We start from the raw sequence: 27,123 nt of genomic DNA, 5'->3' as shown, positions 1-27,123 counted from the left end.
TGAAAGCCTTCTTCTAAATTCAGGAACAAGACAAGGATGCCCACTCTCACTACTTCTATTTAACATATTATTTGAAGTCCTAGCCACAGTAATCAGACAAGAAAGAAATAAAAGGCATCCATATTAGAAGGGAAGAGTTAAAACTTTCACTATTTGCAGATGACATGATACTGTATATATAGAAAACCCTCAAGTCTCCACCCAAAAACTGTTAGAACTAATAAATGAATTCAGCAAAGTTGCAGGATACAAGATTAATATACAGAAATCTATTATGTTTCTATACAATAATAATGAGCTATCAAAAAGAAAAAGTCAAAAATAAATGTTTAAAGTCACATCAAAAAGAATACCTAGGAATAAAGTTAACCAAGGAGGTGAAAGACCTATGATCTGAAAAGTATAAAACATTGATGAAGGAAACTGAAGAAGATTCCAAACAATGGAAAGATACTTGTTGTTCTTATGATTTTGTTGAAATGAATATACTACCAAAAACAATCTACAAATTTAATGCAGTCCCTATCAAAATACTCATGACACTTTTCATGGAACTAGAACAAGTGATCCTACAATTGAAATGGAACCACAAAAGACTCCAAATTGCCAAAGAAATCTTTTTTTTTTTTTTTTTTGGGCATGCCACTCGGTATGCAGGATCTTACTTCCCTGACCAGGATTGAACCCATGCCCCCCTACAGAGTCTTAACCACTGGACTGCCAGGGAAGTCCCTGCCAAAGCAATCTTGATAAAAAAGAGCAAAGCTGGATATATCATCCTTCTAGACTTCAGACTATTCTGCAAACCTACAGTAATCAAAACAGCATGCTACTGGCACAAAAACAGACATATAGATCAATGGAACAGATTAGAGAGCCCAGAAATAAACCCCCACACCTGTGATCAATTAATACACAACAAAGGAGGCAAGAATATACAGTGGAGAAAAGACAGTCTGTTCAATAAGTGGCACTGGGAAATCTGGGCATCTACATGTAAAACAATGAGATTAGAACATTACCTCACACCATATTCAAAATAAACCCAAAATGGATTAAACTTCTAAATGTTAGACATGAAACCATAAAACTCCTAGAAGAGAACATAGGCAGAACACTCTTTGACATAAATCGTAGCAATAGTTTTTGGATCTGTCTCCTAAGGCAAAAGAAATAAAAGTAAAAATAAACAAATTGGACCTAAGAAAACTTAAAAGCTTTTGCACAACAAAGGAAACCATCAGCAAAATGAAAATACAACCTAAGGAATGGGAGAAAATATTTGCAAATAATGCAGCTGACAAGGAGTTAATAACCAAAATATACAAACAACTCATACAACTTAATATCAAAAGAAACAAGCAATCCCATCATCCTGAAGCAATAGCAATAATGACTTCAAAACTCCCTTCACATGTGATTTATGTAAAAGCGTATTTCCCCCTTGAACCTTCTCCCCTCTTTCCATCCTGCTTACACCACACAAATCCAAGTGGTCCTACTATAAAGTCAGATGGAAAAACCCTGGTCTGTATCAGGAAGAAAAGATCTGCTAACACCACCTGCTATTAAAATTCTTTAATAGGATCCCCCCAAACAAGTTAAATAAAATTAAAAATGTAATTTCTCAATACACTAGCCACATTTAAAGTTCTCAATAGCCACATTTGGGTAGTGGCTGCCATTTTGGACTGAATGAAAATATATTTATCTCTGTAGAAAATTCTGTTAGACAATGCTGACTAGGCTTCTTGGTGGGAAACAGTATTTTATGGTTAAGTTCAAACTCTTTTTAAAAACAAATTTGGAATATCATATCATATATAGTCTATCATTTTTAAGAAGTTAGATGCAATGAAAGAGACACTTCCAAAAACATACTGAAAAAAATTTAGTTTCTTTTTAGTGCTTTGGGAGATATTCAATTGGTAGTACCTCAGGAGCATATTATAAATATCATATTTCAGTTCAGCTAGTAAACATTTATTGAACCCCCATTATGTGCCTGCATTTGAGGATGATGGTCAAAACAGAGGATGTAAAAATTAAAGACCCTATCCTCAAGATACCTACACAACCTTGAAGAGGAGACTGACATAACAAGTTAACTTTAAAAACTTAGTGTGAAATCCGAGGTATTGTGCATAGCCTAAGATATCTGATTACTTGTACATTATAAATATTTCAATTTTAAATAAATAGGAATGTGTATATCTTCTATAGCTATTCATATTTTAATTCCTGAAAATTATCTCTTTCTGACATTTGATGCTTTATTTTCACAGGGCTGTGGTCTGCTCTGTGGATAGCCTTAAATTTGTGGCCTCATGGAAAGGTCGACTGCAAGAAGCAAAGCTGCAAATTAAGGTATTAGAATAATTTTAGATGTTTATCTGAGTCAAAAATTATGTAATTACCAACTGTGATAAAGAGATTTTGCTCCAATCTCAAAGTCACCTATCTCTATAGTGTAAGGTCAGCAGAGATAGATTATATTACCTGTGTGAAAAATCAAAATAAGTTAAGATTTAACATGAAACAACCTGTACAAGATACAACATGTTCTAATGCAAAACTAAGAATCTTAGGAATATAACATAGTATTTGAAAATATAACTTCGATAAAAAATGATATAAATCTTGAAGTTCTGTTAGGTTACCTGTTCTAACATTCAAGTCAATAAATATTTGCTATACAATAAAGTATGTATAAAATGTGTGAAAAATTTAGACCAAATCTTGTCCTTAGGGAGTTTACAGTTGGTGAGTATATTAGTTCACTATTAAAATCAAGCCAACTATGTTAAAAAAAAATTAAGCCATCTTTTGCAGTATAAATTTTCCTAGGTAGCTTTTCTGCTAAAAATGCATTACTCTTGCAATAATAGATAATATAGATAACCATTCAAATATTAATAACAAAACTAATGAAATGCTTCCCCCAACAACTCCAACCTTCTTCCATGTCATTGGCATTCTCTACCATTCTTTCCCATTCTCACACATAGAATTGCCCTCTTAACTTTTTTCCACTGCTAATATAAGATGCTGCATGTTGTAGTACGATTATCTCTATACATCTGTGTTGGTCTGTCTTATGATACTGTAATGACATTGAAGATAAAGACTGTCTTATCCATCTTCAGATCCCCAGTATCTAGTTCAGTATATTACATATAATTAAAATAAATGTAAAACCATAGTTCTTTAACTTAGTTAACCTTAGGCAACTGACTTTTCAGAAGTTCTATTTATATAATTCTAGTTCTCAGGTCAACAATTTTCTTTTCATATCACTACTGCTTTCTAACATACTATATAATTTATTTATTATATTTGTTGTTTGTTGTCTGTCTTATTCTACTGGAATGTAAGTCCCATGAGCGTAGTCACTTTTTTTCCAGTTTTGTTGTATCTCAGATACCTCAAACAATACCTCGTACATAATAAGCGCTCCATTAAAACCTTGTTGAATTGTTGAGCTGAAGGCCAACAATAGGAGAGGCACTATAATAGGCATTATTAACATCAGCTGTAATGGTATAGTGTGCCAGAAATTTGATCATTAACAATAAGCTAGGTCTTTGTTTCTCTTTTGGCTCTATAGATTGCTATAAAATTCTCCATTGAAGCTGAAGAAATTAGCAGGTTCTCTTTCATCCTTTACATTTTATTTTAACCTTAGCCTCTAGCCCATAGAGCTACCTTAGCTATTATTGGTGCACATAAACTGTTGCCTAGCTGTTAAGGAGAGGGAGGGAATACATGATGTATAATCCAGGAATCATGCAGTTTACCTGGTTGTGTGGTCTCTTAGCAGCTGTGAAGCACACACATAATATGGTAGTATCATTGTTTAGGTATATTGATATAAAAAACAAGGGAAATGAGTTTTATTTTGTGTCAAGGTGTGTTCATATTTCCAGAACTATTTCGCTCCTGTTCTTACAAAATAGAAATAAAATTATCTACAACCAGAAAACCCCAAGCATATATGTTATGTTTTATAGATGGGGAAAAGAAGGCTGGCAGTTAATAAAACAAGATTCTAGGGCTTCCCTGGTGGCGCAATGGTTGAGAGTCCGCCTGCCGATGCAGGGGACATGGGTTCGTGCCCCAGTCTGGGGAGATCCCACATGACACGGAGCGGCTAGGCCCGTGAGCTATGGCCGCTGAGCCTGCGCGTCCGGAGCATGTGCTCCACAATGGGAGAGGCCACAGCAGTGAGAGGCCTGCGTACCGCAAAAAAAAAAAAAAAAAACAAAAACTAAAACAAGATTCTAATCTTAGTTCTCCAAAACAGAGCCATGTGACTTTTAAAAACAATAAAGCAGTCTGAGCCTTTGTTGTCTCTTTTATCAATGGATATAAATAATAACTTCCTTGACATGTTTATTATGAGGGTCTCTGAAAACCTATGTGTGTGTGTGTGTTTTATTATTTCTTTTAACTTAATTTGGATTAGGTTTCATTAGGCAATATTTATTTTTTAATTAGAAACAAAGTGTATTTTAATAAAAGTTCTCTGCTCTTATCCAGTAAAGCAGAATTCTTTCATTTGTCATTTGACATTCATGAAAGCTACTATATTGTTAAAAACCAAAATATTCATTGGTCAATATATTCAGGAACATTATAAGTTTGATACAATTATATCTTACACCTTTAAGTTAAAAAAGCCATCCCTGGGCTTCCCTGGTGGCGCAGTGGTTGAGAGTCCGCCTGCCGATGCAGGGGACACGGGTTCGTGCCCCGGTCTGGGAGGATCCCACATGCCGCGGAGCGGCTGGGCCTGTGGGCCATAGCCGCTGGGCCTGTGCGTCCGGAGCCTGTGCTCCGCGATGGGAGAGGCCACAGCAGTGAGAGGCCCGCATACCGCAAAAAGAAAAAAAAAAAAAAAGAAAAAAAAAAAAGCCATCCCTACACATGAGATTTGAGGTAATTCAACAGAATTTTTCCTCTCTTTGGCCCCTCATTCATATGAGCTATAGAAGCACATTTCCTAACTTCTTACCTGCAGTTCCAGATATATTTATCAGATACAAAGTTTTTGTAAGCCCCTCACTGTTTGCACTTGGCAAAATCAGCAAGTTAAATAATTCATTTATGTTCCTCTTAATCAAATTTTTCAGCAAAAGGATTATTTTGATAGGAGAATATTGGATTTGAATTATATTTGAATTTTACTGTCAGTGCAGAATTTAATTTATTTTGAATATATTTCAATCTCTACCACCCTAGACTGAATTAAACCAGTGAAATGTTCAAGCAAGGCTATAGTTCCCACACCAATCAATATTTCAACCCCCTAGACCAGCTTAAGGGAACATGTATGTACATTGATTTTTTTAGATCCTGAACATGGCCCTCTAAACTTTCCTCACTACCATTATTGATTTATTATTTGTTAAACAGCAGTTGTGAAACTTAGTACTGGAAAATGTGTAAATCAAGCACCCGTTCAGCTTGCGTTCTAGATCTTGCCCAAGGCTGTGAAAGTTTTGCCCTGGCAAGTCTGGGTAGCTTCCAGCTCCCTCCTTGACTGCTGATGCTGCCAAACACAAAAGGCAAAAACAAGTCTTTTACCTTGGCAAATCAGGCTTATTAAAAACATTTTAGTCTTGTTAATAATGCACAATTCCCTAGGATACCTGAAAGCTGCTGCTCCTTTGGGACCTGGTAGAGTCATATAGCCGCATATGCTTGCCAGTTCATTTCGGCTGCTTCATGCCAGACTAGAGTCTGCCCATATACCAAGTGGTTATTATGCTATTCATATTTCAGTTCCGTCCCTTGTAAAGCTTACCAGGAAATAGAAGTTAAAACAATGAAGAAATTAGACATTTAGACATGTGAGGGTTCATGAGGAGAATGGGTTCATCAGAATTGGGAGTTATGAACTTTAGACACATCCTCCCCAAATGAGTATAAGTAGCTAATCAGTCCAGCAGTGGACAGTCTACCAAAAAAGAAATCCTTAAATAGTTCATTTTAAGACATATATTTCTGATAGTTTTCATTTTAAAACTGAGCACTTAATGTGAATACGCTTATATAGTCATTATAAAGTAGAGATTGTTTTTAAATCATGGGGGAACTATAAGAGTGCTTAGTAATATAATTTTCTCTAAAAGTCAATCTCTAAAATGAGTTGGTATGTGCAAACTAGTACAATATAAAACCAGTTCAACAAAAAATGATTTTTCTTAAGAACTTATGTAACTACAGCAACCAGAGGTTTTAAATCTATTTGATATTCTTGTAGCATTAAATGCTTTGAGTGTCTTACTATGTTTCCACCAGTTTAAAGGACTTTTAATTCTTAGTTGACTATACTGTTTAGGTAGCCTTGCCAATTTAATGCTGTCTTCTCATGCTCTGCAAATATAGCAGGAAGCTGAAAACTGGCTCAAATTTCCTGTTTTGAAAGTCTTTCTGCTACGAAACATTCCGACTTTACTTGACACTACTGAAAAAAAGTCAGTGTGCTGGTATTATGTACTAAGTTCCATCAACGGTTCTACTCCTTCCCCGGCTTTCAAAAACTTCCAAGAAACCTGTTTGTATTACTTTCCCTAGAACGCTCTCCTTCTTCAACCTATATCAAACCACATATGTAATTTTATATTTTCTAGTAGTTACATTAAAAAAAGTAAAAGAAACAGATACAAATAATTTTAATATTATTTTATTTAACCTAATATATACAAAATATTGTTGCTTCAACATATAATAACTATTTTAAAATTATGAATGTGATATATTTTACTTTCCTTTTTATTGTATAAAGTCCTTGAAATCCATCATATATTCCATATTTATGGCACATCTCAATTCAGACTAGTAACATCTCAATGCTCAATAGTACATGTGGCCATGGCTACTGTATTGGATAGTAGCTCTAGACAGAGAAGGTAATTCCCTAGAGAAAATTTAAATATTCTCTGATCTTCAAGTTTTTTCCAAATTTTTGTAGTATTTTTCCTTATTAAACAATTGCAAACAGATACAGAAGGAGAGAGAATAGTAAAATGAATCTCCATATGCAGAGTTTTCAAGATTTAGAAACATTCCTTCTTTTTCTCTTTTTGATTGTCTTTGCTGAAGCAATTCCAGACATTGTTTTGTTTTACTCCTCCATTTCTCAAAAAAATTTTTTTCTTAAATAAACACAATATATTATCACACATATAAAAATTAACAATAATTCCTTGGCATCATTTAATACTCAGTTCATAACAGTATTTACCACTGTCTCAAAAAAAACTCTTTTCCAATAGTTTGTTCAAATGAGAGTCAAGGTCCAGACACTGTGTTTGGTTATTATGTACCTTATGTCTTTTCACATCTAGATGGGGTTCCTCTTATTATTTCATACCACTGTTCGTTACAGAATCAAGGTTACTTCTCTTATAGAATGATCTACAGTTGATATTCATGTCTTGGCTTCCTTGTGTTATTATGTAACTTTTGTTCTTCTGTCCCTCGTTTCTTATAAAATGGAAGTAGTTGTAGATGAAACAAATTTTTCTAAATCTGTTATTCCTTCTGCATTTATTAGCTGAAATTTTCTTCAAAGAAGCCTAATCAGCTAGGTCTATGTGGTTACCTAGATACCATGGAATTTTATATAGAAAATAAAGGATAAATGCTTTTTTAAAAAAATTTAAACTAGGGATATTCAGAATATGGTGTTGATACACTGTTTCCCACAGTGTTCAATAACATTTCTTCTCTGTTTTTAAGTATCAGTGTGAACTTCTTATATTTAATGTGCTTCTGTAAATTGCATTTATTAATTTATTATTCTTTTTCATGTGCAGTATCCCTAGTCTTTGACTTATGTGTAGAGCCTCCTCATGTTGACCTCTGTATCTTATTTTTGGTAAAGTTTTATAGTGAAGCATAATATCATACAGTAAGTTGCACAAATCTTAAGAATACAACTTTATGAATTTTTTAATAAGCAAACAGACCTATGAAACCATTATGCAGATTAATTTTAATATTTTAGGACACTTTTTCCTCAAAATTTCTTTTTATAATTAAATGGACCTAACACATTCAGTACAAACTTTATTTTTCTTTCATTCTAAGAGATATACTTAATATATCCCCCTAGATATTTGTCTACCCATTTTTCTTTCCTCCTTTTATATATTATATTGTATAATGTATTCTGATTTTAAACAGTTGAGAACTTCAGGTGAAGATGGCCCAGGGAGCTAATGATTCATCCTGTCTGCTCCGGATAGATATATAATGATAAAAAAAATATAAAAAGAGGAAACCACAAACATCAGTATTTCATTGCATCAGAAGCAGGACAAAGTAAAATTGTGACTAAGTCTGAAAGTACAGGTCTTGAGCTCCAAGTCCAGAAGTAGGAAGCAATGAACAGTATGGCCCCAGCAGAGTGAAAGGAATTAGTGGTGCTATATGTGAAATGGAGACTGAAACAAGGGTCATTGCTTAAATCCAGGACTGAGATTAGGCTCTCCAGCTCTCCAATAAAAGGAGACTGAATAAAGTTATTGGCCTAAGGGAGCTGAAAGATAAAGGCATAGAGTTAATATTAGATATTGAGCCACACTAACCACCAGATCAATAGCTTAGAACTGCAATATCCCCAACACCTGCAGAATAGAACCTCCAAACTGGCATTGTAAATTTTATAGCTATGTAGATTTGGAAATGTCACTATAGAGGTAGAGGTATGTGGGAGAAAAATAAAATACCCCTCAAGATGAACCTAGAAACCCAAATCCAAATAAATGGGGAAAAAAATCTAATCCTAGAAAAGAAAATGAGCAAAATCATTAGGTTAATCAACATCTGGTCATTTCATTTATTATTACTTTTGGGAAACTCTGATAAAAAATGTTAAAATATTTATTTTAGTTTCCGTAAACAGTTGTAAGAAAGAATAACTTTCACTAAAAAAATTATCAGAACTCACAGAATAGAAACAGGCAGAAATATATATTTATATATATATATATATATATATATATATATATATAACTATATATTAAATATACTGAAAATAATTTCAAATATATGACTGATAACAATAAATATAATATTTTAAATTGAAGTATAGTTGAGTTACAATTTTGTGTTAGTTTCAGGTATACAGCACAGTGATTCAGTTATATATATATTTTTTTCAAATTATTTTCCATTAGAGGATGTTAGTGAATATAGTTCGCTGTGCTATAGAGTAAATCCTTGTTGCTTATCTATTTTATGTATAGCAGTTTGTATCTGTTAATCTTATACGCCTACTTTATCTCCAACTCCCTTTCCCCTTTGGTAAGTATAAGTTTGTTTTCTTTTTTTTTAATTTATTTTTTATACAGCATGTCCTTATTAGTTATCTGTTTTATACATATTAGTGTATATATGTTAATCCCAATCTCCCAGTTCATCCCACCACCAGGCCCCCCCCCCCACTTTCCCTCCTTGGTGTCCATACGTTTTTTCTCTACATCTTTGTCTCTATTTCTGCCTTGCAAACCGGTTCACCTGTACCATTTTTCTAGATTCCACATATATGCGTTAATACATGATATTTGTTTTTCTCTTTCTGACTTACTTCACTCTGTATGACAGGCTCTTGGTCCATCCACGTCTCTACAAATGACCCAATTTCGTTCCTTTTTATGGCTGAGTAATATTCCATTGTATATATGTACCGCATCTTATTTATCCATTTGTCTGTCGATGGGCATTTAGGTTACTTCCATGACCTGGCTATTGTAAATAGTGCTGCAATGAACATTGGGGTGCATGTATCTTTTTGAATTATGATTTTCTCTGGGTATATGCCCAGTAGTGGGATTGCTGGGTCATATGGTAATTCTATTTCTACTTTTTTAAGGAACCTCCATACAGTTCTCCATAGTGGCTGTATAAATTTACATTCCCTCCAACAGTGCAAGGGGGTTCCCTTTTCTCCACATGCTCTCCAGCATTTGTTATTTGTAGACTTTCTGATGATGTCCATTCTAACTGGTGTGAGGTGATACCTCATTGTAGTTTTGATTTGCATTTCTCTAATTAGTGATGCTAATTAGAGCCTTTCATGTGCCTCTTGGCCATCTGTATGTCTTCTTTGGAGAGATGTTCATTTAGGCATAAGTTTGTTTTCTGTGTCTGTGAGTGTTTGTTTTGTATACAGATTCATTTGTATTATTTTTTAGATTCCATATATGTGATATCATAATATTTGCTTTTCTGACTTATTTCATTTAGTATATTCTTTAGGACCATCCATCTTGCTGCAAATCACAGTATTTCATTCTTTTTATGGCTGAGTAATATCCCATTGTATATGTATACCACATCTTCTTAAGTCAGTTGTCTGTTGAGGGGCACTTGGGTTGTTTCCATATCTTGACTATATAGTTCTGTGATGAACATTGGGGTGCATGTATCTTTTCAAATTAGAGTTTTCATCTTTTTCATATATATGCCCAGGAGTGAGATTGCTGGATCATATGGTAACTTTATATTTAGTTTTTAAGGAATCTCCCATTCTTCACAGTGGCTGCACCAATTTACATTCCCACCAACAGTATGAGGGTTCCCTTTTCTCCACAACCTCTCCAGCATTTATTATTTGTAGACTTTTTGATGATACCCATTCTGAAAGGTGTGAGGTGATACCTCATTATAGTTTTGACTTACATTTCTCTAAAATTAGTGATATTGAGTATCTTTTCATGTGCCTGTTGGCCATCTGAAAGTCGTCTTTGGAGAAATGTCTGTTTAAGTCTTCTGCCCATTTTTTGACTGGGTAGTTTGTTTTTTCAATATTGTGTTGTGTGAGCTCTTTGTATATTTTGTATATTAACCCCTTGTTGGTACATTGTTTGCAAATATTTTCTCTCATTCTGTAGCTTATCTTTTCATTATGTGATGGTTTCCTTTGCTGTGCAAAGGAAACATTTAATTCACCGTTAAATCCAAGTTAAATTCAAGTTAAAATAAGAAGTATTCAAAGAATTCAACATTGTATATGAAATAAATTAATGGCTTTAATCCTGTTTTTAGTGAGCAAAGTCACTACTATTACTGTTACCCCTTTTGAGTCTCACCTCAAAGAATTGAATCAGATTGATCTTAAAATAGCCTTTTCAAAGTAGGTTGGGGTCATGGTAGTTAGTTATTTGAAATATATTTATGCAATTGTGGTTGGCCTGATACATACTGCCCTTAATAAATGGTTTTGAAACTATAAACAGAACGAAATATGTGTGAGGGTTTTTTTTTGAGTTTTTGTTGTCATTGTTGTTTTGTTTTTTTATTTTCTTACTTTTGCAACTGCCCCTCTGTTTCAGATGTTTTAATCAGAGGTTTCAAGTGTGAATAACATCCAAGTACAGATTCTTTTCCTTTTGCTTTAATGATTTTGTGCTGTTCCTATTCTGTTAAATTGAAAGCTATGCATTTATAAGCAAAACAAGAATAGTTAGAGGAAATGGTATTACAGCAAGAGATGCACATTTAGATGCCTTTCACTTAATTATTTGCGTTCAACTCAAATAGTATATTTGTACAGATGTCAAGAAGCAGCCTTGACAATGCTGTTCTTTTAAAATAATGTAAACAGACATAACCCCTATGGTTACCAAAGGGGAAAGAGGGAGAGAGGGATAAATTAGGAGTTTGGGGTTAACATATACACACTACTATGCATAAAATAGATGACCAACAAGGACCTACTGTATAGCACAGGGAGCTATACTCAATATTTTGTAATAACCTATAAGGGGAAAGAATCTGAAAGAAATAGGTATATATGTATGTATAACTGAATTACTTCACTGTACACCTGAAATTAACACAATATTGTAAATCAACTATACTTCAATTAAAAAAAAGATTAAAGTAAAAGAAAAGAGAGATCAGGTGTTGATATAGTTAATATTTTCAAATGTCTCTCTTGTGGAAATAAAGAAAATACTGGAATTCAAAAAAATGTCTACTTGAAAAAATAAAATAAAATAATGTAAACAAATGAGCTCTGATCTCAGTAATTATTTCTTTGCATCCAAGGGATATGTGTCATGCACAATAAGGTACTAATGACTAAGATAGACTTCTAACAAACTTTTAATAGAAAAGTATGAAGTTTGCCCCATAAGTATATATGTTAAGTATAAATAGCATTTTAATATGGCTTATCATTTAAAGGAGGTGAAAAAGAGAGTGGAAGTACAGTATTGATCAAATTAGAAAGCATGCTCTAACACATCGCCTAGCTGTTTGATGTATAAATGAAGTGATGGATAGACTCAGTTATCTAGGACAAATTTGGGAAATATTTTGCAAAATCAAATATAAGCAAAAATTTTTTGATTGAAATTATTTAAATAATTTCCAATCAAACCTTATTTTGCCTTATTTAATGGATACACTATATGAAACAATTCTAAATGTCTAGAAATTTGAATATGGATTAGATTAAATGAACAGTAATAGCTAATACTTATTGAGCACTTGCTGTATATCAGGCAATTCCAAGTATTTTAAATATAATGTTAGAGGGGATTTCTTATTTCCTGCTCCTATTGTTTTTTTCTGCATGGAGGAATATTTACTAAGGTTCATACTCCTAGACACTCTCTGCCTTCTACCTGACTCCTTCCTTTCCAGGAAAGGTGTCAGATAAAGGTGTTTATCTGACTGTGAGTTTGAGTCAGAAACCCAGGGCTGAATACTGTGCCTTCCTATGCTTTTCTTTTGGGTGTACACATTCTGCTCTGCCCCTTCAAGGCAGTCTCTGCACCTGGTGCAGCTGGCTCCTTAGCTTAGTACTGTCATAACTAGAGGTTAAGCCTTCCAAATTCTTGTGTTTAGTGTTGATATTAGCAAGTCCATTTGCCTGGAGACCTGTTATATCCTCCAAACTATCTTTTTCAGTAATAAAGGTAATATTTTGGGCCTACCTGTTTTTTCACCTTCCATTGATGCAGAATTCCAGATGGAACAAGGGTACCATTTGTTGATACTACTCCAATCCTTGATATATTATCATTTTATTATATAAACAACAGGGTATCACTTTTTGAAGTTCTTATGTTTTCATTTTTTTTACTTTACATTCCAAAGTAGGGGAATGATAGAGGGTATAGAGAGAAAAGGAGAGATTTAAAAGATTTTATTGGAAGTGGCTGGACTTGATAGTTGATGGCATGTGGGAAGTTCAGGAGAAGGAACCAAGAATGTCTCCCAGGTGTCTGATTAAGCAACTACATGGTCAGTAGTGCCAATTACTGAAATAGGCTCCAGAGAATAGTATTTCTCATCCCTCCTACCCCCTGGTTAGAAGAGGAAAATGATGAGTTTATATCTGTATATGCATATTACATAGTCAAGTTGTGACACTATCAGTGGGGGGACTACATTTACAAATTTCTGTAAAGACCAGTTGAGTGCAGAACTCAATGAAATTTCTAGAAGAAGCCTTAGAAGAATTATCTTGCAGAGATTTTCTAGCACTGAAATTAGCAAGTACTCTTTAAATTTTAATTTACATTTCTTCAAGGCAATACTTCAACACCCCTGCAGTGGCCTGTATAACATCACATTAGTAGTATAGTAGAAAGAATATTGAACTTAGGAATTCAATAATTCTATTTTTAATCCCATCTCTTTCACTGACAAATAAGTTGCTTATCTTTTCATGGTAAAGAACCCTATTATAAATTTAGCTAATCAGAACTATTTGTCAAGGCATACTCTACTAGTACCTCCTCGTCCCTAAACCATTCTCTAGTTATAACTGAAAATGATTTCAACACTTCCAACTTAAAGTGTTCCCTTGACTCTAAAATTCTATAGTATGTTAACTTAAAAGGTACTATACAATATTTATAAGATTGTTTACATTTTCTATCAAGTTTAAATTGTGAGACTATAGATGGGAGTCTGAATGCAAATGGAGACTCTATGTTTGTTGCCTTTAGATAAACTCAGGGTAGATTAACACTACAGAAACGAAAAGAATGAACACTTTTAAAGAAATATGAAACTAATATTACCAAAATAATTATATTTTTATTTTCATAACTTTATAAATTTACACTAAGTTTAATTTAGAATAAGAGATGAACTCTTTCTCCTTTTTTATTCTTCTTTCAGCTCTGCATGACATGTCAAGAATTTTTTCATTAACCTTTCCAAATTTTGTTCTATTTTTTAGAAAATGATGTTGGAATTCCAAGCAGGTAGCACATGTTCTTTTTCTCTAGTATGCTTTTCTTTCCCCCTCCTGGAAAAAGAGTAACTTTTTGGCTTTTGTCGTTATATGTCCATTAATCTAATGCCAAGACATATGCAATTGTATAACTAATGACATTTATAAGTCTGTTTTTCCAAAATACTTGCTAAAATTGAGGATTCAGCCTAAAGGAAGCTCACAGTGAACATTGGTTCAGGTCTTCACCTACATTATTATCAAACAAAATACCATGATCTTTGTTTTCACATTGTTTGGAATGAATAGTCACAATGAAAATTGTTGCCTTTCTTCTGAAGATATACTATAGTAACTCCTGCCATTTCAGCCTTTAATACATATTTTAATGGTTTATATGTTTCTATGACAGATCAGTGGCTTATTACTGGAAGGATGCAGTTTTGATGGAAATCGACTTTCTGAAAATCAGCATGATTCTCCTAGTGTATCATCAGTTCTCCCTTGTTTTATGGGCTGGATTCCACAGGTAATACATTTTTAACAGGAACAAGTTTTAATTTAATCAATTCATTTTTAGATTTTATCTTTTCAATAAGATATAATTGGCTTATGAATTTTTCATTTACTTTCTAATCTTACCTGCATTTGAACAAATTTACAGTCCAAATATTATGTCCTTTATAATTTTTAAGATGTACAGGACATTTTAAAAGCTTTATTTTGTTATGGAAAGAATAACATTATAGTTTTTAATTTCTAAATAAGTTATAGTCTAATAAGAAAAAAGCCTTAAATGGTAATCTGAACTACCACATATTGTGTTCCTATTATTTTCAGCAGTGTGCTAAATGTTTTATATACTTTACCTTACATACTTTTCTGAGTAGCCCTGCAAGGTAGATATTATTATTCCTATTTTCAAATGAGGAAATGTGTGTTCACATAAGTTAAATGACTTCCCTGTAGCTTGGCATGCAGAAATCGAAAGCATCAAGACGTAATACACATCTAATACCATGTCACTATGCTGCTGATTGGCAGATGAAGAAAACTGTCTTGACAGAGGTCTATTCGGTTAACTTTTTCCCTTTTAAAACCTTCAATTTTTTTTTATAAATTTATTTATTTATTTTTGGCTGCATTGGGTCTTCGTTGCTGCACACGGGCTTTTTTCTAGTTGTGTCGAGTGGGGGTTACTCTTTGTTGCGGTGCACAGTCTTCTCATTGTGGTGGCTTCTCTTGTTGTGGGGCATGGGCTCTAGGCGCTCATGCTTCAGTAGTTGTGGCACGTGGGCTCTAGAGCGCAGGCTCAGTAGTTGTGACGCACGGACTTAGTTGCTCCACGGCATGTGGAATCTTCCCAGACCAGGGCTTGAACCCGTGTCCCCTGCATTGGCAGGTGGATTCTTAACCACTGCGCCATCAGGGAAGTCCAAAACCTTCAATTTTTGAAAGAACTTTCAACAATGGAACTTGAGGGATATTCGCCTTTAAAATAAGACATAGTTGTAGATGAAACACGTAACTTTTACTAAATGTAAGTAAGAATACATGTGAATAAACTTTAAAGTTTTGATTCTGTATCTAATCACCAACAAGCTATTTCATATACTGCTTACTACAAGAAAAATGAGTTTTCTAGTTGTGAAATACTTCATTGAATTTTCCAATTATTATAATTCTTTTTGTAAAATAAAAAAATCCAAAGCATCACAATATTTATTTTAAAATAAAAACTAATAAAGCCATAATTAACAGTTATTGCTCAGAGAGCTATAAGAGCATCCTCTGACCTAAAGGAACATACATTTCTGTGAAACTCGCCATTTCCACCCCCCATATAAGCTTCATTTTCTCTAGTAGTAGAGTGACAGAGAAGGGAGAAGTTGAAATCATCTTTATTTTATTTCTCTCTGGCTATTGATTCATATAAGAAATTTGTATGTCAAAAAGTTGGTAACTTATGGATTACACACATTAGGTGTGTGGACCAGGTCGAAAGTTCTATACAAAAGTTAAGGCTAGGGCTTCCCTGGTGGCGCAGTGGTTGGGGGTCCGCCTGCCGATGCAGAGGACACAGGTTCATGCCCCGGTCCGGGAGGATCCCACATGCCGCGGAGCGGCTGGGCCCGTGAGCCATGGCCGCTGAGGCTGCGCGTCCGAAGCCTGTGCTCCGCAGCGGGAGAGGCCACAGCTGTGAGAGGCCCGCATACAGCAAAAAAAAAGTTAAGGCTAAAATTCGCTGAGGGTTATAACCATAATATATAAAATTGTATATGATGACAGAGATGAATTCAAATGAATCCAAATTATGAGAAGTGTTACTTCTCTGGCAAACAAATTTAAAAGCCATATAATGACCTTGATGGGGGGAAAGGTGGGACATGTATAAAATGATTCACTTAAGGAGAAACCCCAGCAATAAAAATAGAGCATGGAGAATGAGGAGGCATAAATGCAAAAGAGAGTGACCTAGAGCAGTACCCACATAACTGACCACAAACTGAATGCAGATCAGGAATGCAGTGTGGTTATGAACAGAAGCCAATCTGTTAACTGGGTTGTATGAAAAGCAACATAACATTATAAGACTTGGAATTTATCCCTCCACAATATTTTACTTTGAGTATCATTTCTATCCAGTTTTATTTACCACACTTTAAAAAATCAGGATAGGAATAGAAAGTTAAAAGTAATTTAATTTGAAAAATATCTCATGTAAAGAGAGGTAAAATGAATTGGAATATTTAGCCAATAAAAGAGATGGCTGAAAGATAATATGAATTTATTATTTTTATAAAAGAGATTTCCCCAAAGGCTTCTGCACTTTTTCCTGCCATGTAATGTAAAGGTTTAAGATACTTCCCCACCTCTTTTTTCCCCTCCTTCCTTTACAGTGATCCTCTTCTTCCCATTAATCTTACTGCTTTGACTGCCTCTCCTAGATCAGCTAAGAAGGAGAGAATATGAGGTATATTGCTAAATGTTTCAGAACATGAAATTTTGGAGTCCAGCAGTCTAAATGCCACTCACAGCTCCCAAACTTATGAGCTGGGTGATTTGGGGCAAATTACCTAACCTCATTGAGCCAGTTTCCTCATTTGAAAGTGGAGATAATGATGTTTGTATAGGACCATGTTGAGGAATAAATAAGGTCCTGTGTCTGTGAAGTACCTAGCAGGGCGTCATACACGGTAAGTCTAATTTTTCCTGATGCCAACACTTTTAAATGTTTTTATAATAGTATAATAATTAACTTATTTCATATGGTGCTTTATAGTTTACTAAGTGCTTTCAATCATCATTAGATAATTAAGTTCCTATGTACCATATTCTGAACCCTGGGATAACAAAAATAAATCTCTTCCATCAGAGTCTTCTGTTGAGTAGAGGAGCAAACGGGTAAAGAAACTATTACAGTTCAGAGTTACAGAAGTACAATTATGGAGGTTTACATGAAGTGCTTTGGCAAATGAAGGAGACCTCAGCTCTATCTTGTATAAGCAGATGAGGGAAAGTCAGATGACCTCACAGGGAGAGGAAGCAGCTTCTCAGGACTGTAGTCACAGTAGAAGTAAGAAAAATTCAAGGACAAATTCAAAAATGGTAGGGGCAAGGCATTCCATATAGAGGGGGAAGTATATTTAAATGCATGGAGATACGAAAAGAATTTAGGTTATTTGGGGAACTGAAAGTATAGTATATCTGGAATGTACTGGAATGGTTCAAATGGAGAGTGGTAGGGGATGCGGTCAGAAAGGAAGACTAAGACCAAGTACGACAAGCCATGGAGCCATGCCAAGGAGTTTAGACTATCTTATGATCATAGAAAGCCATTGAGAGCTTAGAACACGTGTGTTGTAAGATCAGATCTGTAGTTTTAGAAAAGCAGTCTAGCACTGAGAGAATTGAGGATTGGCATAGGGTGAAATACAATCACACTTACCTTTCATTGCAGTCCTCTGAGTATGGTAGAGTAGTTTTTCTCTCTGTTTTGCTGAGGAAGAAACCGTGAATCTGGTAAATAGAGTGATTTGTTATGGGTCCCCCAGTAGTAGCACTAGTGTTTGAACAATAGCAATGAGCATTTATTTGTATTTATTATGTTCCAAGCACTGTACAAACTGTTTAGAATACAAGATATTTAGGCTTTCCAAAAACATTTGAAATAGGAATTATCATCTCCATTGTAAACTAAGAAAATGGAAGCTTAAAAGATTGTATAACTTGACCAAGATAAAGATAACATAGTTAATAGGTAAGCAACTAAGTTTCAAATCCAGGTTATCTCTCTTAAATCTTAGGCCTAATACTGAGGCAACCTAACAGTATAAACCAGAGTTTGGAAAACTACAGGCCACAGGCCAAATCCAGTATGCTGCCTGTTTTTGTACAGCCCACAGTCATGTGAGCATGAATGACTTTTACATTTTTAAATAGATGAAAAACTTAGAAGGATAGTACTGGGTTGGCCAAAAAGTTCATTCGGGTTTTTCTGCAAGATGTTACAGAAAAACCCGAACGAACTTTTTGGCCAACCCAATATTCTATGATGTGAAAATTATCTGAAATTCAAATTCCAGTGTCCATAAAGAAAGTTTTGTTTGGAAAACAGCTATGCCCATTTATGTAGATGCTTTCAGACTACTACAGCAGAGTTGAGGATATAGTTGTATCCAAGACCATATAGCCCATAAAATATTTACTATCTGACCTCTTACAGAAAAGTTTGCTGACTCTGTATAAACTATCAAACTCTCCAACTTTGCTTGAGTTAAGCACTATTTTTGTTCGAGAAATCATTTTTTTTAGGGCAACTATAGCTGTTTTTAATAAGTTTTACAGAATTTGGTGGGGGGCATCAGCATTTTAATGCGTTTTTACCAAGAGGGAAGGAACCAGCATAAAATCAAAGGAAGCATCAACATCAATTTATATAAACAAGTAAAAAGAATTACTTTTGCCACTTACTCTTACAGCTACTTCATTGCAGAAAGTTCAGAATCCTTTGATAAGCTTAGATAAAATAATGGAGTTCAGAACTTTGGTGACTAATTCTTTTTAGGCCAGAAGAAGGTTTTTCCACAAATTATTTCGATAATATTATCTGACCCCTAAAAGTCCTGAATAGCATTATTTCAGCAGAAACATGCCGGACAACTCAGGCACTAGGAGGTACATAGCACCTACATTTTTTTAAAGAGCATTTTAGGTTGCAGAAGACTGAAGAACTTTGAGATTTTTTAATATGTGGTAATACTTAACAAAGGATATGAACAACAAATTCTAAGGCTTTTATTGAGGGGAGGGGGAGGTTTACCATTGCTTCTATTATAAATGTAATGTACTTTGCCAGTTAACAAAATTAGAATTATGAATGCTCAAGAATTAAAAGGAAGTAAAATGCTGGTGCTAATGTTTTCCTAGTGTTTCTGTTTACCATTATCTATGTGCAGGAAGTTAATATACCTACACTCACACTGTTCATTTATGCGTTCATTCATTCATGATGCAGACTCTTAAGGTTCTTCAAGTTCCAGTTCAGTTCTAGGGGTTAAATTAATATAGGTACAATAAGATTTCCCTACAGGATTTTACCCAAAAAAGCGTTCACTTTCTCCAAAGCAGTTCCTAAAAAGTGTTTGACACTACATTATTCCATAATGGTTCTCTGAAAAATTGTTCAGTAAACAGATTTAAATTTGGAACTTCATGATGTATTTGAGGATATTAAAAACGCTGGGAACTACCAAAATTTACTTAACATGCAACCCTGTTCATGCATCTACACCCCACCCTCCATCTGGATCTATGTTCCACATAACGTAGTTTGGGAAACACTACTTTATGAGGTAAATCAGTCTTAGATAATGTCCTGTTCTGACATTCCACAGGAAGTCAGTTTGCCTTTGTTCTATTTTTCCAATAAAGAATGTTACTTCGGGTTTATCAGCCCCACAGTAACATAGAAACCCTGGACCAGCCTGAACCCCACAGGCCTACACCTTCCAACAGTTGCCACAACTGACAGTACAACTTCAGAAACAATTTCATTCTCAGGGAAATTATGACTATATAATGATTACACAAGCAACTCACAGTAACAGTCTTTTCTTTACGTTAAAGTATTTTCACCATGTATATGAAATGATATATGCTGAAAACTCTGCCTTGGATGCACTCTGGTTTAAATATAATAAATATTTAATTAATGTCTTTTCTATGTGACAGGTTTTTTTTCTTAAGAACTTACTATGAGAGCAATGTTGTTAGCATTGTATTATTGAAAAATAGAGGGAAGTATTTCTCTACCAAAGTAGAGTACCTAGACATTCTTGACAGAATGAAGTCTTTCAATATATTCATTGTTGGCAAGTTGTTTTGTTTCCTGTTTTGAGATAGTTATATTTTCCAGGGTTGCTTTACTAATAATGCCACTTTTATGTACATGAAACCTCTGATGTCATAACATCTTCTTTCCTAAAAAAAAAATAACTGTTCACTGACTTGGTTCATAAACATTCAGAAAGCATATGTTAGAATAAGTTAGTTGGACTTTATGCATAAATATATTTCTGATGAGAAAAATATTTTGGTTTGCCCTCGTGTGTTTTATTATAATGAAATTTGAGTTGATATCGGCCAAATAGTTAACATAATTAACCTGGATAATTTGGGGCTTTTTTGTTTTCTGGTGTTGTTTTATTTTGTTATTTTCTTTAGTTTGTTGGCTAAGTAATACCAAATATCACCATTTGCCTTTGTAAATGTCTTCTTTCACATATTAGCTTATTGCCTTCTGTTTGTAGTACACGTATACTTTTAAGCCACTTTCCCTGGGGCATGGGCATGAGCGTGAGTAATCATAATATATAGATTTTTAATTATTTAATTTTAATAATGTCAAACTGATTTGTTTACATATAATATAATATTATTTGAAGTTTTCCTAATATATCTTTTTGCATTAACTGAGCACTTAGTGTATTTATTAATAGTTATTAATAAAATTTTAGCTTCATCCAAATATTTCAGCCCAGCAGGATCTGTACTTTGTCTTTTAAGATAAACATATTAAAGAGGGAATTGTGGCATAAGAATTTAATTCAGTTAAACAATATAAAGTTTCTGTCTGCATAAGGTATTGTGTTAAGTGTGAGAATGCCCAAGTACTTAGCTCTATTACTTTGATCATTTATTTATTGGTGACATAAGGGCAAGTCCATTTAACCTTTCTTACAGAAGGTTGTAACGTTTACTGTTTATGAGATTTTAAGCAATGACAAGTAAAATTTTAAGAAGCAACTGTGGTACTTCGCTTTTAAAACACTGTACGTTTTGCTGGAAAGATTTGTACACTCGCTTTAAAACAAACAAAAAGCCTACAACCAAAAGCAAGTTTGGAAGGGTTTGGAAATATATACAAAAACTGGTAAATTGATAGTGAATATGCAAAGAATCAACTTTGCATTACTCTTAAATTCCTAATTTAAAGAGAAAATTGCTTGGCATTAAAATGAAGAGATATAGAGAAAATCTTCTGAATAGAAAGGAATAGCATTATAAAACATTTCAATGTGATGTTTTCATTTTTGACCATAGAAGTTATGGGAAAGAAAGCAAATATAGAGTGGCAGAGGAAGATAATTTAAGACCTTTTCTAGGATTATAGGCATTCATAGGTTCAGATCATTTCAGTTCAACAAATATGCAATGTTTGTCTGCTCTTTGCTGAAGAATTTAAAGGCAATACCAAAAGAAAGCCTATACTAGGTTATTAATTTTAGGAATGGCTAAGGAGTTATGAAAATCACAGGAATTTGTGAATGCTAAAGCTTTGCCATTTAAGCAGAATTAGAGAAGAGGGAAGAGATTAGGCAGTGACTAATAATGGTTGAAAATTCTCTTTACTCCAAATTCTGTATTTTTCTGAGGCCCAACTCAGGATTCATTCTCCCCATTAATCCTTGTCAGGTTAACATATCCCAGAGTAGTAGTTCATTTTGATTTTCTTTAAAATACTCATTTTGCAAAAAATTATATTCTAAATATTTGATGTGTATGTTGTTTCTTAAACTAAATTTTAAGCTTTAAAGAAGATTATTATTTTCTCTATTTGGATATATACTGAAATGCTTTGCTTTTATAATTCTAGGTGCAATATTAGCACATAAATGCTGTTAAATGAATGGATGAGTAACAGAATCATCAATACAAACATAGAGGAAAATTAGAAACATTCAGGGCAGATGGTCTTCTTATCTATTTGGGTAATGATTCTTCATAAAGAATGAATTTTCTCATGTCAATCAGGTTACAATTTAGGAATTTTAGAAATGAATGAGTTTTCAAAGGGACTTAACTGTTTTATATCAAGGACTTAGAAAAGTTAGTGTTGTGGGGGTAGAGAAAAGGATTGGAAAAGACAATCAAAATTCCATATAATGCCCACTTAGACTTAAAAATAGAATGCTTTAAATTTCTTCATGAAGGAAAAAATATTTTTATTTCTCTCTATCCTAGCACCATCCATGACCTGTAGTAGATGGTAAAAAGCTGGGACTTTTTTTCTAATTGATTTAAGAATTAGTAGGAATTAAAGAAAAGTTATGCATATGTAGTCCTTGTGTGAATAAATAATGCTTTGTATTTGAACTCCTTAATAATACATCATTGGATTCACCCAACATCCCATTAGGTGGACCAGTGTTGTTTATGTTCCTTTTATGATAGGGAAACAGATGCTCAGAGAGTAATCTACTCTCTAGGGTCAGGAGCTCCTAAACAAGCTAATGCCAAATTTTTTTTTTTTTCAATTGTACTACCTAAGGCAACTTTGCCACTTGCCTAACTAGGTTACCATGATAAATTCTTCATGGGTTTCTGATTTGTCACTTGTAAAATTCTAGAATGAGACTAACTTTTCTCTTAAGTTTCATTCTAACTCTAAAAACTTATCCGTTAGTTGAATAAAATTATATAAATTCAATAAAAACATGAATCCTAAATTTGAATTGGAATTACTATTATGAACTTCTGATGTTTTTCTTTAAAAAAATACATATTTCTAAGCTTCAGTCACTGAAAAATCCTAGAAGGAGAATGATAGATCATTCCTAGCACCCAGACTACGATCTCTAGTACCATTTCTCATTAAAGGAACCAAGGATCCTCAGAGTAATGACTAATTTTTGATTTCTGGGACAGCAAATATACAAGATGAACTTACAACATCTTGACATACTAGAAGGTAAGAAAGCTACTGAAGACTACTAGGGACATATCAAAACAAAAACAAAAACCCTCAGGAGCCAGCCTAATGAGTTCCCACTGCACAAAGCTTGACATTTTGAACACCAATAAGATAGTAATTGCATTGCATTGAAGCACATTGAACATATTTAAATCCACCAGTTCATAATGATACTTAAAAAAATAGAGGGTGCTCATTGATCACCTTTACAGTATGCTAGGGAACAAATGCATTATTTTAAAAGCGTGTAAATAAAGGGAAATTAGATAGCATTTATTCCAGCCTTTCCTATATGAACTGTACCTCCTGGTAATCAAATGATTGATAACTGGAAGTTCCTCTTTATAGATTTGTTTCTGCCTGGAAATGAAGGGATGTAGAATTAGATTATCATTTTTTAATCTTAAATATAAATAATGATCATCAATGGCTCCTAATAGCTAAAAAGAGAGACACCCAGACTTTATATGCCTCTTGATTGAAGTATACACTACTACCTATGCAGTGTTTTTACCGGAAATTGAATCTGAATCTGAACTCACCTCCAGACCCACTTTACAAGAATACAGGGAACAGAAGAACATGACACCATGGGAATGTAGCGAACAAAAGTCAAGAATGTGGGAAACTCTTTGGTATAGTTCTTTAGCAAACAAATTACAAGGAATAAAGGAGAAAAAATAAATTTAGGAGAATTAGGACACATAACAAACCTCAAAGTGTGGGCTCTATTTGAATTGCAGTTCTTCCAAAAAAATCTTTTAAAAATTATGGGATAATGGCATAGTGGGTATAAGATGATATTAGGAATTATTGTTAATATTTTTATGTGATATAGTATTTTGATTATGTTTTTATATTTTATTTATAGACATATATTTAAATACTTATAGATGAAATTTTATAATGTGTAGGATTTGATTCAAAATACTCTATTATTTGGGGCTGGGGGAGGTTATAAATGAAATACAGTTGGCCATGAGCTGATAATTGTTGCAACTGAATGATGTGGTTTATTATGCTAGTCTTTATTTAAAACATTTCATAATAAAATGTTAAATATATTTTATTATTTGGGAAGATTTTGTGTTCGTATTTGGTTATCTAATGACCTGTTGCAACACAGTATATTGCTGTATTTTAAAACAAAATTAATTCTTTTTAAACAGGGCGCATATGGTCCATATTCCCCTGATGAGTGCATATCTTTGCCTGTTTACACAAGTGCTGAAAGGGATCGTGTGGTGATCAATATCGACATTCCATGTGGGGGCAGCCAAGATCAGTGGATTCAGTGTGGAGCAGCTCTATTTCTCAAAAATCAGTAGACAATAAAAGCTGTCTTAGCCAAAAGAAACATTTATTATTTAAGCTTTAAATAAAATACGTGGTCAGTCCACATTTGAAGTGTTAGTTCAGAATATTAGCATGTAGTTGTCCTGTGTTGTTTATCTCATTGTGTTTTTATTTTAATGGGTAATGACAGCACCCTGTACCTTTTAAAGTAATAACTTAATGGAGTCAATGTTAAAATAGCATATTCCCTTTATAATATTAAGTATTTCTGTGAGGCAGTTCACTTTTCCAGTGGCTCAAAAATTTAATGTTTTAGCTAAGAGTTTTTAAATAGTGTATTTAAGGAATCAGTAATAAATATTTTGGCTATTATTTCTGTATCATCATTTATTTAATAAAATATAAGATATTATTAACGTTTCAGTCTTCCATGGTTTTATATATATACGTATATGTATATATATAATGTCTTTAAACGTTGAAGAAAGTATTATATTTTAGTTAAAATATACAGCATCTCAAAGCAATGCAAAAGAAATGGGAAGTAATAGCACAGAAACCAGGATAAGAATTTTACAAATAGAATAATTAAATGATGAAAAGGTTATAATTTCTCATGGGTATGGCTTTCCCATGTGTTTCTATGAAACCGTAAAATTCTACAATGGCTGAAAGCTTAAATAAACAGCTAGAAAAGGGAAAAGCAGGGAGGAGTATTCAGGGAAGGTGTTTGTGGGCCATGTCTGGAAATGTCACACATCATTTATGTTTATATTCCATTAGAGAGAACTTAATCACATGGCTACACCTAATTTCTAGGGTGGTGGGAAACAGAGTCTAGCTGGGTGCTCATAGAAGGGAAGACTAGAGAGGCTAGCTAGCTCTCCTTGCCACATCCCCATGCAAAGGAGAAAGCTCATTTCTCAAATGCCTCCAGGACAAAGGCATAAAATGACTGAAAACTAGTAAAGACACGTATGGCCTTTAATTGGTCTTCTGACTCCAAACCTTGTGCTTGTGAATTATAATACTTACAGAAAATAACATGATCCAGACATTAGCCAGATCCCAGTAATACAAGGATGAATAACATACTGTCTCTGCTCTTGAGAGATTTAAGAGCTGATAGGACAGTGAAAGGTAAAAATAATATCACTGTAAATTCTGTGATATTAATATTGCTATACAAGCTTTCTTTCGGTTACTATTTTTTATTGAGTATATAATACATAAAAAGAAAATATATATATAGAAAAGAATTACAGTACAGTGAAATCCATTATATGGCACACCAGCAAAGGGCTATAGAATTCCAGAGGATGGTGTAACTAATTCTACTTGCTATATGTGTTGTTTAATCTAAGCTTGGCTAATTAACTTTTTCTTTCTTTCTCTTTCTTTCTTTTTCTTCTTTTTTTTTTTTCTTGGAAAACTTACTTTGAAAATTTGTTACAAAGGATAACAAACACATTTATTGGTCTTCCAAAATGAACAAATATTAACATGCTGTGGCATTTACTTTAGATTTTTTCAAGAACTTTTAAAATTTTTAAATAATTTTAAAACCAGTTGAAGCCCTTCATGTTCCCTTCTGCAGCCCCATTTTCATCTTTACCATTTCAGAGGCACCCACTAACATGTATTTGTTGTGTACACAGGCCATTAGTATTATGGCAAAATGTTTGACCAAAAACAATATAGGAGAGTTGTTTTTCAATCAGTGGGAACTCCAAGGAAACTACCTAAAACTTCAGAAGAACACACTATCTGAGATTCTCAATCAGTAGAAGCAACAAACAATAGTTTTAGATTCCCAGGGCCCACAGATGGTGGAATGGCCCAATCAGGACAGGGATTTTCAAAATAAAAACCCCAGCAAACCAAGAATAGAAGGGAACTTATTTTCATGGATGGTGGATATCTAGGAACTAAAACCTATAACAAAGATCATTCTTAATGGGGAAACAGAAGCACTCTCTGCTTATCACTTCCATTCAACATTGTTTAGAGATCCTAACCATCACAGAATGACAAGAAAAACAAAAGCAAAAGGAAATAAGAGAAAAATATGTTCAGGAGGAAGACATTAGTACTCCCTCCCTCCCTTCCTCCAATAAGCCCTTTGTTCATCTTTAATTTTTGCAATCTTTAACACATGCACCTACAAAAATAAAAGTTTAAGAGCAGAAATTGTGAGCTTAACTGTGTTAAGCATTTGTCCAGAATTCTTTGGAGGTTTTATTTTTTATTCTGAGACTTTCTGCTGTAACGTCTTATTATTATTATTTTTTTTTTTTTTTTTTTGCGGTACGCGAGCCTGTCACTGTTGTGGCCTCTCCCGTTGCGGAGCACAGGCTCCGGACGC

The 27,123-nt window shown here is 33.8% G+C and overlaps 1 protein-coding gene across 4 annotated transcripts in view; it reads left to right on the top strand.

The window, feature by feature from the left end:
- Positions 1-25,169, top strand: part of DYNC2H1 (dynein cytoplasmic 2 heavy chain 1) — a 369,486-nt gene extending 344,317 nt beyond the window's left edge. For all 4 annotated transcript variants that reach the window (XM_073808267.1, XM_073808266.1, XM_073808265.1 and 1 more), the window contains 3 exons: positions 2,286-2,367; positions 14,619-14,735; positions 24,632-25,169. In XM_073808267.1, coding sequence (XP_073664368.1) covers positions 2,286-2,367; positions 14,619-14,735; positions 24,632-24,790 — 358 coding nt within the window. In that variant the 3' untranslated portion in view covers positions 24,791-25,169. The remainder of the gene's footprint in view (positions 1-2,285; positions 2,368-14,618; positions 14,736-24,631) is intronic.
- The last annotated feature ends 1,954 nt before the right edge of the window (positions 25,170-27,123 follow it).

This window comes from Tursiops truncatus, chromosome 8 (genome assembly GCF_011762595.2).
Source record: "Tursiops truncatus isolate mTurTru1 chromosome 8, mTurTru1.mat.Y, whole genome shotgun sequence".
Taxonomy (NCBI): domain Eukaryota; kingdom Metazoa; phylum Chordata; class Mammalia; order Artiodactyla; family Delphinidae; genus Tursiops; species Tursiops truncatus.
This window is presented reverse-complemented; position numbering and strand designations above follow the sequence as displayed.